This window comes from Betta splendens, chromosome 17 (assembly GCF_900634795.4).
Source record: "Betta splendens chromosome 17, fBetSpl5.4, whole genome shotgun sequence".
Lineage (NCBI taxonomy): Eukaryota > Metazoa > Chordata > Actinopteri > Anabantiformes > Osphronemidae > Betta > Betta splendens.
The window spans coordinates 13,605,078-13,619,423 of NC_040897.2; the positions used below are offsets into that span (position 1 = coordinate 13,605,078).

Sequence of the window (14,346 nt, forward strand, 5' to 3'; positions counted from 1 at the left end):
ACATACAGTAGGTAGACAGAAAATCCGCTAGCCTTTGATGGGGTATTAGTTATGAGTTCAAACGAGTTCTCATCGGGTTTCAGATTTAAAAATGACAAGAGATAATGGATATTTCATTTCTGTGTCATGTCTTCAAGGTCACGAGTAGTTATTCTGTAACGAGACCTAATTATCAGTCGCCTGTTATGCCATAAATAACATGTTTATGCAGTGAAGGATGAGTGTGCCCAGATATTTGATGCCAATCAGTGGCCTGTGTGATGTGATAGTCACTTCCTGTTCTCTCTGGGTGACACTTATTTGTTATAGACAGTTGCTCATTCATTGTGACAGGGGGTCATTGTGTCATTCATCGCGAGCAGAAGGTTTGTAGAAAAAGCTTTCTTTATGTTTAAATCCCCACTGTTTTGACAGGAACGCTTTTCTTCAGCCGCCCCGAGCAGGGAGCTCATAGCAGCTACAGTAGGTCTGTGCCACTTCTCTGACATCCGCACGGGTTAAGGTTCGACGTGAGATTATATACCAAATCATCACACGGGTTTATTTTAAGTGTGCTTGTGTTATTTTTGTCACCAATTAAAGTTGACTTGAGTTCGTAGAGCAGGAAGCCACTTAATCTGTGACTACAGCTGTAGCTCGGCTTGCTTTAAAGTGAATTGAAAACAATCAGGACGTAGGCATACGTCCTATTCAGCCCCTTTCTTTCCTTCATTTGTTCTCCTTTTGAAACATTTGCCTTTGTTTCGTAGATCCGTGTGCATTTTATTCCCACTTAGGCCATCAGAGGTCCGTTCTGCTCACAGCGCGCCACCTTCCATTTAAACCCAGGTCTGTGCATTACAGCCACAGGTCTCTCAACGGGAACACAAATCCGCTTTGTCAGAGAGGACATTTCCCTCCTTGCACAAAACTCATTTCAATTCCACATCATCCCATTACAGCGCCACATTGATTGAAACAGCCTCCATTTTCAGGGGCAGCTGCCTCCTCTAACTCTATGTATGACAAGGCCAAGGCATGTGCTTGTATGTGTGAATGTGTACTGTAGTAATGTACACATCAGAGTCTCGCATGCTTTAACCCTGTTTTGTGGAACTAGAAGACATTGGTCACGTTGATGCTGTGCTGTCTGATATTTTATCTCCTTCAAATTATCAGTGTCACTGAATTACTCGGTGACCTGCTGCTAATATCTTATATCTGACATAGCCTTTCTTCTGCAGGGAGGCAAGGTGAGATTGGTCGCCTGTGGATTGCCTTTACAGAAAATTAAAGGTCACAGCTTTGCCTTGCTCTTCCATAAGAGGGGATCTGTGACGCTAAACTGCAGGAAAGCAAATAAAACTGAATGTTGGCTTGATTTATTTGGCGCTCGATTCTAGAAGTGCAGTCACGTGACTGATTTATCCCTCTGCCTCAGCCAACACCCTCGTTTGCTCAGCCTCCAAATTTCTTCAAATGCCTTGACATTGTCCTTGATTACTTTATCAGCCCTTCTGTCGGCTCTTCCTAAGCCGTGACTTCTTTAGTCCACTGGTGCTGATCCACGCTCTTTAGGACCACGTAGGAATGTCCTTTTACTCTCAGTAAGATGTCAAACAGTGAAATAATATTATAGGTCTTTTTTCTCGGCTCCTATGGCTGCGCAGACTTGGGAATACGGCGTGTGTGACATGTTTGGCAATGAGACATATTCAGGGTCTGTGTAGCGTTTGACTTTGTGTTCATGTCGCACCTCATCCTCGCACACGGGCAGTGACTTTCCTGCAGAACTCTCGGGTCCCTGCCTTGTTTTGGGAAGATGGATGGAGATTCATTTGGTTTCATTACAATGCCTGACTTATTTATAGCCTGCCTGTTCAGCGCCTGTTGGCCCACTGTGGCCCTGTAAAGATGCCGGGGGCTGAGGCGTTGATGAAACATTCCTGTGTCCAGGGGGTATTCTCTGTGGAGAGGACTGCTTGTTTAAGGGAGGACAGTGGTGTGACAATGTAAAAACCATGGGCAAGGCCACTAAAATCTAATTCCACCAAGCCTGTATAGCTGTGGCATATCTGTTTGAGAGCTTCCCCCTATCAAACTGCTGGCACTGTGGGGATGCTGGCTGTGTAATGACACCACATAGTACAACATGGGAGTAGGTTTATAATATGCAGGGTGGCGGGCGGGTGTTACAGAGACGGGGAATAACTTCCCTGAATCGCACTCTCATATTTTCTTATGCACAGTTTGAAGTTTGTGGGTTCCCGAGCACCAATCCTAAACCTTTATCTGGATCTCCCCCCGTCAGCCTCAGAGATTACTGCTCCACAACCCTGGAGCAGGGATGCTGTCTGCCTGGTAATTTGATGGCTAATCCCCTGCCTCTTCTCTACAAATTTCTTCCCTGATAAAGGGTTCCTTCTACATTAGTAAACATGGGAGACTCGGCCGCCTTGGCAAACAGTCAGACAAGAAGACTGGTTGAGCGAAGTGGAAGAAGAGGGGCAGCCAGTTGCCCTGTTGTTTGCACCTCTTGCTAGGAAAACCAAGATGAGCATTTGTTTTTGGATAAGGTCAATAATTTACAGCTAGTACATGGTTTGACACTGACCGTTTTATTGACAGTCTGTACAGCGCCTTGTTAATGCTTATAATGATGTCTGCACTGCTTCATTCCCATCCTTTACAGGATGACACTTCTGCATGTAGTGGCTTCATATCTAAGAATTGCTAGATTGCAGTCCTCATGAAATCTTTATTAGGAAATGTTAGCCTCTGCCTTTCTTTTTCCTTGACGGTTGTTCACCTCAGGTGATGGTGCATCAACAAAATGCTAAGCCTTGGAATCAAACTGACGCCCTGGGCCTAAACATGCTCAGCCAAGTTAAACAGAACTTGGCAAGATAGCATTTTACCAGTCTTTGGAATTACTTCAACTTGATGACTGCAACATTGGCCGTGATGGCTTTTCATTTGTTGACCTGACAGAGGCACTTTAGGCGTCAGGGTGGATCTGGTGGGGTGAGTGACAGGTCCTGTCCCCGCGTGTCTTGCTTTATGTGTAATGGCTTGGTGTTCAGTCTAATCGTTGTCAGAGAGCAAGATGACATGTCAGGAAGAATTTGGTGAGATCACTGTTTTCTGTACATCACAGCCCAGTCAAACAAAACGACTATACAAATGGGCTCCGGTGAGGGCTGCAGTTCACTGATCCTTCTCTAAATCAAGCTTAGACCATTGGGAGAACTGTTTTGTTTAGATCCTGAGGTCCTGATGTCACGTGATAGTCAGATAAGTGGTTTGCGCTACACTAACTCTTATTCCATGCCGCTGATGATGTCGATAAGCAGATTCTGTCCTTACGTGACTTCCTAATGATTTGTTGTTATTGTTCTGGTTTATGTGATGGCTGACGTGTTTTATAGGCAACATCTCTTGTGTTTGTTATTGTCAACATTTATATTGCAATTAGTGTATATTTTCTTTACATCATTCAACCCGGCAAATGCCAATAGTTTTTGTGAAGATTACATCTCTGGCATTTTCAATCATAACTTTATCTAAATACCAATGTGCTTGATTGGATGTATTTGCACTGAACGACTGTGAAGCTTTTGTCTACACTTTTTATAAACTGCTATTTATTTTATTAGGCTATAAATTGTTTTAACATTTAAAGTTGAAGTCAGAATTTCTCAGTGCATCCAAAGGGTCTGTGCATGTATGTGTTCATGTACCTGCTCCACAGCGAGGACCGAAAGGGGCTGTTAAAGGATGAAGACTGTGTTTTGGGGTAAAGTTAGTCAGGTCTTGGCCAGGATTATGTGATGACTAGGGTTCTTAAAGAAACACAGACGTATGTGTTTGTGCACCTGGTATCTGTGTGTTGTGTGTGTGTCTTGTAGCCGAGCTACAGAACAGCAGCTCTGCACTGGTTGTAATTGATAGTCTGGAGGCTGTCTGAGCTGCAGGTAAATCCTATCTGCAGCTGTACTGTAGGAGAAGGCTGGGGTAGGGGTGAGCGTATAAATATGTCTTCCAAGGAGTAAGGATTTCAGCTGGACTGGGGAGGTTATCAAGAAGAACAGGTAGTATAGTTTGGAGACAGTGTGTTGGTGGGAGAAATGTTTGTTACTGCAGAGGTGTTGTCTCATGGATACTTCAAATTTCCTTTGGATGGAAGAGACTTAAATGTACTTTTATGCAGCGCTGCTTCAAGAATGGTGTTTCCCCAGGCCGACCTTGTTCTGCATCTGCTACATGCCTTGTGCAATAAGCTAAAAAGTTTGGAGACTTAGATATGACTTTTGCCTCTTTCCAAGCACTTCCATCAGATTGACAGAGTGCAATTCAGTCTTTTGCTTATCCAGAATTGTTAGACTGCAGGAGGAGAGCCCAGTGTAGAGAGATTGGTCCCGGTGAGAGATTCATCGCTAGTAATGAGGGCGTTGGTGGATTGCAGGTCCTTGTGTTGTGGCTCAGGCCTGTCAGGATAATGGAACTTGCTAGTCAGCTGGCAATCACTTGTACCGCTCACAACCTCGTTCTCCTGTTGTTCTTCACTCTGCCTGTCTGTCAACTCGCCTGAGAGACAGAGGATGAAGTAGATTCTTCTCCCAGATGACAGATACAATGTCCAGATACGTTCTCATTATCTTAAAGGTGGCCTGAGCTGAGGTGTGGAGGAAGACAGGTCAGAGTCCTTATTTCAGAGTAGTAGTAACTTCCTAATTAAATCCTGTGCTTGGCCTAATGATGGTGACTACCAGCCTTCACGTGTCTTAGTCAATAGTGAACTTGTGTCAAATCAGCTTTAAGGCAGCAGCTAATGATTTGTGCTGCTCACTGGTTAATCAGTGTGGTGGGATTAGTCTTTGAGAAAAAAAAGGGGAAAAAGCAAACTCACACATGAGAAGCTAGAAAAAAAATAAAAAATCAGTCAGGCATAAATAATAATAATTATTTTGTTTGTTGATTAAGCAGTTAATCAGTGTTATTTGTATTCTTTTAACCTGGACCCATCAATTGCTTGTTATTTTTGTTTAATAATCAGATTTGTTGTTGAATAATTTTCTATAAACGGCAAAGAAGAAATTATTGCCATCTGCCACTGTTACCAGAAGAATAGTTTTCCTGCTTCGCTCATGGCGTCTAGAACAAACTGTTGGATTAGACGCTTGATGAGGACAGAGCTGCCAGGTCTGAGGCAGGATCTGAAGCACAGGAGTGTGTGGTTACTGTACTTGCTTAATGAACATAGTTTGAGTTTAGAGTCCCTGCTTCTTTTGCCCTTTATCGAATGGCCACTGCCTATTTCGCACTCGTCTCTTTTACATTTTAAATCCCCGGGTCTCCGGAGAGCGATGGGGATATATGGTTCCATCTGCTCCACCAGACTGGCTCGTGGCTCAGACAGAGAAGAAGAGACAGGGAAGGAGACATAAGCAGAGAGAGAGAGAGAGGGTGAGGGAGGGGGAGGAGAAGGTGGAGGCTGGAGAGAAACCCAGACTGACAGAAAGACGGAATGGCTTATTAGAATCTGCCTTTTTTTACTAGTTAGACAAAGACTGAGAGGATTGCAGGGTGGGAGAGGAGACGGGGAAGGAGGATTAGTACCTTGGGGAGCATCGTTTTCCACATTTACAGTAGCAACTAACTGGTTTTAAATCTGGGAGGATTTAGCTAATACACAGACCCGTCCTCAGGTTTCTTTGTGTACTGTAGGTGCGTCTCTGAACAGCATATGTTTATGTGTATTTTAAATTCCCCTAAGCACGTTTTTCACCACGGGCTCCTCCTTTCTAAACAGAACCGTATGCTTTGCCTCAGACACCATCAGGTACAGTGTTTTTGTTTCCCACCACGAATGCTTGATTACATAGGAAGGCTTTGCTCAGCCCTCCCTGAGTTAGTCTAACCCTTCCTTGTGTCAACAAGGGTTTGTTCTTCTGAACTTTGGACCACAGGACACTTTTACACGCTCTGTCGTGGGGTGACATAATAAAACCATTGTAGTTATTCAGTCATGGCTGAGGACAAACAAGGCCAGAACCATCCAGCGTAACATGAACATTTTGCTCTGCCTCATTAAGTGAATGCGAGCTACAGTTGCATGTCCTCACGCCTGAGCGTAGTGGATGCATGATCTAAAGGGATATTATATCTGACATCAGAAATATAATTGCACGAAAGAAAGTAATGACATAATAAAGTGCTTTCAGGATTACAGTTGGACAAGCACTCATTTGCCCGTTGCCCATTCACACTCATTTATTCACAACCAGTTTCCAGTATGAATAGACAAATTGTAATTTCTGTTGAGGGAAGGGACGGAGACCAGCAGATTCTGCCAGTGTCACGCTATAGAGCCTCTCCCAACCCAGTCCTGGTACTACCTATTGTGGGAAACAATTACCAGCGTGGCCGCTCTGTCACGCAGTGCTCAGCCACAGCCTCTTTCACGTGTCAGCCTATGGAGGGTCCTTGCTGGCCAAAGAGCTGCGCTCCCAGGGTGTTACAGTTACTAATCTGGCCTGACACCAAGCTGATTTACAATACCCCCTACTCTAAGCAAGCAATTCATTTAGAAGAGTGTAGACACCTGCTGAACAGTATGAAGCTCTCTAAAGCTGCCTCTTACGCTCGTTTGCAAAGTCAGGTCCAATATTCCTACCTCGCTTTGACCTGTAGAAAGTAAATACACTCTTAAAGATCTGTTAAAGGCAGAGCTTTAAGAAAATGGTAGTTACACTGCATGTTTTTAATACTATATTGCAGCTTTCCAGTTCTTCATATTTCTAATATTTTATCTCTTTCTCATTGGCAATAATCCACCCATGGCAGATCCTTGGATTGAACTGAGCCTGAACAACTGCCTCTGTTTGGCCAGCTATTGATCTATGAGCTCTGTATTTGCCAGTCTTTCTGCTCACATGCCTCCACTGTGTTTGTCTTTTACTGGCAGAGTGGAGGCTTTCTGCACAGGGGGTGGAATAAGGGGTTGAAGTCCTCTGCGTGGTGTGAGGGGGGAGTCCAGGCCTTCTGTGCTGCCTGCTTAGTCATTTTAACACGCCATCTGTCCACCAGCAAACTGTCAAGTAGTGACGTCTTCGCTCATCTTTCTTTCCTGACGCTGACTTGTCTTTTGATATATGTGTGCATCTGCTGTTGCGAGGGTGTCTCAGTTTATACTGCTAATTTAATGTTTGTCCGTAGCACCCAACGCTCCCTTAATTACATAGTAATTCATTTGCAAAACACTCTACAATGTAAACAAACACAAATATTAAAACCAATGTTTGAAATAGGACAAGGCTGTTGGCTGCGTGCATTTTTAGAAAGCTTGAACTGAATACAGAGCCTTGTTGTTTTATTATGCACAATTAGCTGTATTCTGTCCGTAGCTCACTGGGATTACAGGTTGCCTAAATAATGAAGATTCTTTATTATTTATATGGACCACTGAAAGATGCCTCGTAGCCAGTCTGGACATGTTAATTCCCATATTAACCAACTAAAGTGTCAAATTAAACAAGACTGGAACGTGTCCACACGGCCGCGTCTGTCTGTAGCTGGGCTCCGGACCGGTGCTGCCCCACAGCCGTTTCCTGCCGTGCACCTGACTGGTCCAGTTAGACGCGGCGTGGCTTTTATTTGATGAATGGCTATTTAACATGGAGTCTGTTCTCTGGATTTATTGCAGTGCTCCTCCACAGTGCTCCACAGTATAAGCCATTTTCTCCTCGCTCTGCAGCTCGACAACACCAATAATCACTTCCCAATAAATTCAAATGGAAGTGGCACTCTGGTGGTCTCTTCTACCTTGAGTATTGCATATCAGTGTAATACATATCACAGTTCTTTCCCAGATTGATTTGTGACTGAATAGATAGGCACCCCCCACCTCGGAGGTGAATGTAAATCCCCACTATAGTGCGATTTATGGACACGCTCGGATTTTGTTGAACGTTCACTCGGCCAGATTAAATGCCAATCACCATGGTGTCATAGGGGGAAGCTGAAGTGTTTTGCATTTTGTCCAGCCCTCATGATTGCGTCATGCGTCACAGTGGCTTTGTGTCATATGTTGTAAATGTCACCATACATTTCACATGACTGTAGTATTATCATACTTAATTATTGAAGTGTCTTAAATGGACCAGATGATGGACTTCTCTTAGTCGTCCAGCAGGCAGACACTCTATTTATGTGATTTATTACCTGAGTACTTGCATTGTAGGTCAGCACAATCATCACTCCCCACTTTGTATTGCTCAACTGAAGGAAGTGCACTCGTCTGGTGTGTTTTTCGGTCTCTCAATCTTCTTCTCCGCAGTAAAGCGTTAACAATTAACTCTGTGGAATCAGCTTGTAAACAGCCGTGCTGTAAAACTCGATAGGTCACAGGACATTACCCTTTGTTAGCTGGATTTCAATGTTCTGTCTTGTAGCAGCCCCGTGAAAAAGACATGCGCCATCAAATCCGCGGATAAGTGAAGCTTTCAGAGGTAAAGGTGAAACCTTTTGTTACTTGACACTTTCTTTTTATAACACGGGACTCGCTGGCTTGCTGTAAGCCTACTGGGGTCTACTGGTTTGTGCTGGTGAGTGAAAAGAGAACAGACTTGAGCCTTCTAGGGCACGGAAACTAATCAGAGCCAAAACACTGCTGTCGAAATTCGGCTTGTAACTGTGTTTATGGAGCTGTTGCAGGCTGCGCCAACACAAGCCTCTCTGCTCTGGGTTTATCACCTCCAGAGACGGCCATGATTAGCGCCCCACTCCGCTAACCGTATATCTGAGCTGCCTTTCCCTGCTCAGGATGACCCATTAAATGGAGACCGAGAAAGAGAGGGAACGCGAGTAGGAGGGATGGAAACGATGGAGAGCAGAGATGCTACCAGTAGTTAGTCTAATAGTGGTGTTTACTCAGCCTCTACCTTCTCTCTGCGCAGCTGTGTCTTTTGTTGTTTGTTACTAGTGTCTCTCTATGGGTGGCCTCTCCCTGGCTACACACACACACACACACACACACAGGCAGTATTGACAGGCACCTGGCAAGCAAACGAGAGGTGTGTATTTTTGGTTAAATCTTGTCTCTCTGCAGCCTGAGTGAGTCCGTGGTGATTTATTAGAACAAAACAATATCACATGAAAATAAACCCTGCACTGTGCTGCACTGTGGAGCCAGTTTAGCTTGTGGCTAACAGCATCCATCTGGGTGGAGCCTCTTGCTCAGGTTTCAGCCACACTGCACCGTTTCCGCGTCACGCCAGCGCCTCAGCCGTGGCACAAAAGCGCGTCACGGCAAGTGTTCTCCCAAAGTATCTGCATGCAGCTGGGAGACACCAAGCGGCACTGGGATAAATAAGGAGCTAAATAAATAAAGAATCAACCTCGCCCTAGGAATTTGTCTCATTGAAGATGAAAAGCATCTGCCTCTCCCTGGCATCTGCTGTGAAAGATATCCCTCCACCGCCAAAGGTTTGGAGCACGGCGAGTAGCCAACTCTATCAGCCCCACTCACTCTCTCTACCCGCTGACATGAACCAACGCGGCGCTGGCGTACATAAAAACGAGTGTCAAAACAAATTTGTCAGCCAACAAACTTGATGTGAGTTGCACTCATTTTGCACGGCTAACTTGAGGTATTAACTTCAAATCAAAATGGGGCCTAAACGCCTTTAATTCTGGTTTGAGAGTGGGGGTGTGATCCGGTTCCCTGGCACCCTGGGCGCTGTATTTGTGCGTCTTTCACAGCTTAACTCAACAACAATGGGCTGAGTTTTCAGAACATTAACACTGAAGACACGTAGGGAAACTTTTTCCCCACAGTCTTAAATTATTTAAGGTGCAGTTGTGTGTCTTATAAATCACCATGAAAGCAGGATCATAGTACAGACTGATACAATCAAAGCCTGAGCCTTCACTGATGATAGTCTAGCTTGGCTGCACACAGTGTTTGGAAATTCCTTAGATGCAAGGTGTGCGGCATCAGAAATTGGTTTAGCAGACATGAAAGCCTGGAGGCACATTTATGTAAGTGACAAACGGAGATGAAGAGCTAGCCGTCAATGATACCTGTCTGCAGCGGTGCCCAGGTGAGGCGCCGGCAAACACAGCATTCCATCACAGCGCTTTTACTCAGCCGTGCTGTCTTTTCCTCTGCCAGGTTGCTTGTCAAGAGAGGTTAAAGCAGAGCTCACATGAAGAAAGGGACTCTTGAAATTTTGCTTTGCTAACATCTTTGCCTAACGGACTGTTTTCCTTGGTCTCGTTTCACAAAGGGGGTGGTCGATGAGGTGCCCAGTGTGTGTGCTCCTTGCTCCTTCCGCACGCATTGAAATCGCCACATGAGTAATGGGCTGCTCAGCACCTCCACAGGCCCCAGAATGGAAAGGTTTTTATTCCTTAAGATACTGGAACCATTGTGTTCCTGACACTCTGAGCTGAAAAGACCAGGGATGACCGGCCACCCAAGAAGCCCCCGGATATTCCACAGATAGTCTGCCTCCTCTCACACCTATCAGCAATCGTTACTGTCCAGTCACTGGGTTAAAAGTGGCCAGTGAAACTGAACTGACAGGCTAAGAAAGTGTTAATGCTGTTCTAATAGGGCGCTCGTACGAGCTTTATACTGATCCACTGTCAGGGAGCCCTTGAAGACGAAACTAGGCTTACTTTGAAACTTTTCTCATTTTAGTCCTTGTTTCTGACGTCCTCTTGAGATACAGCTTTAATTCCATGGAAAAAAGAGATATCTATCCTAACCATATTGTGGTCTGCTTTATAGCGCTATGATTACTCATCACAGATGGCCATGGGCAAGAGAGTAGGGATAAGAAATTTAGTTAGCCCAATTTGTGGGGATACACAGTTACTTTGTTTATAATAGCATTAGACTTCAATACTGCATGCTATAATAAATTTAAGGTCATACAGCATCTAAATCTTATCAGTTGGCTTAGTCATTTCCTAAACTAAATCTAATTCCTGAAAGGACACAAAATCAGTGCATGCGGAGTTAAGTTGACGGACTGCCTTTGTTTTTGTCCCCACTTACAGCCCAGTACTTAAAGTGATTGGCCAGTGTTTCCTGCTTTATAGCTGGTTTAATTACAGTTCATTTGTAGTACACCTGCTGCCTTCTTATTGACCAACCGTGGCCCTCTCAAATGTTGATGTATGCATACATGTGTTCAATGAGATCATAGCACTTTGTTGATTTGAACCCATCTGGAAGTTTCAATTTCCTAATGGGGGGACATTAAGTGGGCGGTAGTCCACAGGGAACTGTCTAGGAGGTCCTAAGGGTTTTTAGCTGATCCCCTTTGTGAGAGCATGGCTGAGGAGCTTAATCCTGCGTCCTGACCTCCCCTTTCTTCTTGTTATTTCTTCCCATGATTTCACTCTACAGCACGGAACTGTTTCTGCTAAGTTGTCCACTCGTGTAGTTTGCGTGTTACATTCGCTCCGCTTGTATTCTCCATCGCCCCAAGCAGGATTTTGTTGTGGGTATTTGGTGCCTTGTTGATCACGACCAAACATCTTCAGTGTTGTGATGTTTATGTTATTTTAAGTGTGCCACATTTCCATCTCCTTCGCTTCCACTCCGTGGCTCGCTTTTGATATTTCCGCTTTACTGTGTTGTCATACTTTCAACATTCAAATGTATGCAAATGTACGGTGAGACTGAATGCTAATGTTTCTTTACGTCTGTTCTGCTTGTGTTTGCTCTCCCAGGTGTTAGTCTTTGATCCTGTCAGAGTGGGACGTGTCTAGCAGGGGACTGAGGAGGGAGCAGTGCCAACTTGGAACATGGTTCCTAATATTCACCTGGCAGTGCCCCTCCTGCCCAGAGGGGTGTTGCCATTCCTCCTCCTAATCAGCTGCGTGATGTTCTCCTCTCAAGCCGACAGTAAGTAACATCATTCACCTGTCCTGCCTTCCTTTCATAACATCACACCCAGGAAGGTTTTTGACAGTAAGAGCATTTCAGTTCCTTACTCACACACAGTGGATAATTACACACAATGGGGGGTTAAAAGCTAGTTTGAAGAGAAATGCTTTTATGAATATTACATTACTTTTGACCCGTTCCCCTGCTATAGTTGAATTTAATGCACCACATTGTTGCATCAATTGATTGTGTGGATATTCAAAGAGAGCAAGCGTTGATGCTATGCAGCTTAGGTCTTCCTTTAGAATAGAGTATTGATTCTATCGTGGGCTTTAGCAAATACAAATAGCACCTTGTGTAATGCATGTCCCTAAGAATAGGGAGCTTTAACATCTGCCCCAAAATCAAGGGTACATACTCAGAAAAATGTGTCATCATTGCTGCGCCTTTGGGTCTCGGGAGCAGCCAAGAGGTAGCGACCTGCCAAAGACGAGGTCAGGGACAAATTAATTCAACACATGACCTCACCTATAGTGATGTCATAGGGTCACTGTAATTCAATTATAGCCAACCCCTCCTGCCCCCCCACCTGACGACGCCAGCAGCCCCGCTCCTTCATACGTGCGTCCAAGCGGAGGTGTTTTTCTCCACCCTTCGCCTCCTCTCACTCAGCGCTGTCTTATCGTTTTTGTCTCTTGTGGTGCATCCAGAGTTTTACACAATATCAGCATGAACTTGACTTTGTGGAAAAGTGAGGTGCTCCCCTTGAGCTTTTTATTTATTTTTATTTTGTGGTCTGGCAAGACTGTCTTTGCTCTGCCTGTAATAGGATGGGACCAAATTAAATCTGGGCTGGAACAATGCTTAAGCAAGCCTTGAAAGACGTGCCCCGCTGCACAGCGTTGGTCCCCAGATCTTAATCACAGTGGCATGTGTTTGAATCAGGTCCACTAGTGCTGCTTTCCCAGTTGCACCCACAGCTAATCCACTGCGTCGCAGTATGTCTGGGCCTCAGTCACTCTCTGTAAATTAAAAAGCTCTGATGATTACCAATCACTTAAAAATTCAAATACAAAATGAGTTGCCTACAATTAAAAAGATTGTAATAAAATTAATTATATTCCGACTTTCAGTCTATTCATATCGGGCGTAGTGCTCTTCAACAATAATTTATTTATTAGTTGTGCATCACATTTATTGCTGTGTTATGTTTCTAGCTGTGCCCTCTGTCTCTGCAGTTTAATTGGCACTAAGGGAACAAACAAAGCTGCTCCTATTTTCCATGTTTTTGTTGAGAAACAAAGCAAGGTGCCAAGCTTTTCTTTAACTGTGCTTGTTTGTCACATGTCCAGTGTGGCCCAGAGTTTGGACAGGCCCTTGATTATTGAAATCTACTTCTATTGTGCCATTTTAATTAACATGGTGCAGTCTCTGACATGAAAAGATGAGTGTTGTGTATCCCGTCTTCACTTGCCAGGTAGAAAAACAACAGCTACTGTAGACCTGGGCTCCTCTGCTAAACATATCAGTGCTTTAACCCAGACTGTGCTCTACGTTATCTTTACTTTTGTAAATCTTTTTTTTTGTTTGCTCTCTGTCCCCCTGTCTTAATGGAAGCAAAATTGCCCTGGTCTCTAATTTCAGTAATCATATCATTTATGGATAAAAAACACAGACCCAAGCTTTTTAATTAACAAACAAAGATACTCTGCTGTGACAAGCTGGCACAAGCCGTTTCACACAGATACGCCCAAACACTGCTACATAACCAAGCACCACGTAGAAAATTTGAATTTAAGCCTAAAATGGTGATAACCAAATAATAATTCATGGAGCAGCCTGGGCTTGGTCCAAGGTTAAGCTGTGGTTGAAGCGTAGTGTTACTACACACAAGAAAACTCCCAGACCTGCTATTACGTAGGCTGTAAAGCAAACAGACATAGAATTAAAATAAGACTCTTGGGGGCAAAAATAACACCTACCACTAATGGCAGGTTTGTGTACAGTTGCTGCCTGTAATTTGTTTTTCTACTATGTTATATGTACTGGTTTGGATTTCCTGTATTACAGGGCAGACACCAGACAGATATTATGGGCGGAGTGCCTGGTAACTTCTATGTCTGCTGTCCTTGTCTCTTGATAAACCTACAGAGGCATGCGTAGAAAACATGTACGAGCCATGTTGGGCTGCCTCCCTTCATAATACTGCAGGTTTTTCCATGTACAGTTGATTGTTTGCTGCACTTTATATCATCTTGCTTTGGTACAATAAGTACAAGAAATGCTCCACCAGCGCCATCAGTGCCACAGCTCTGTGACATCACTCATCTTATATTGTCATTGAGGAGGCGGCTCACAATACAGTGTGATTACAGTGAGTGCTGATCGCAGACTTTGCATCGATCCCAGGGGAGCAGCCTAATCAACTGTTCCCTGCAGCCCGGTGGTACACAATAGGCCACTGG

The 14,346-nt window shown here is 44.4% G+C and overlaps 1 protein-coding gene across 13 annotated transcripts in view; it reads left to right on the plus strand.

Annotated features, from left to right (window-relative positions):
• Positions 1 to 14,346, plus strand: part of LOC114844950 (receptor-type tyrosine-protein phosphatase F) — a 129,218-nt gene that overhangs the window by 33,653 nt on the left and 81,219 nt on the right. For all 13 annotated transcript variants that reach the window (XM_055503984.1, XM_055503987.1, XM_055503986.1 and 10 more), the window contains exon 2: positions 11,725 to 11,899. In XM_055503984.1, coding sequence (XP_055359959.1) covers positions 11,800 to 11,899 — 100 coding nt within the window. In that variant the 5' untranslated portion in view covers positions 11,725 to 11,799. The remainder of the gene's footprint in view (positions 1 to 11,724; positions 11,900 to 14,346) is intronic.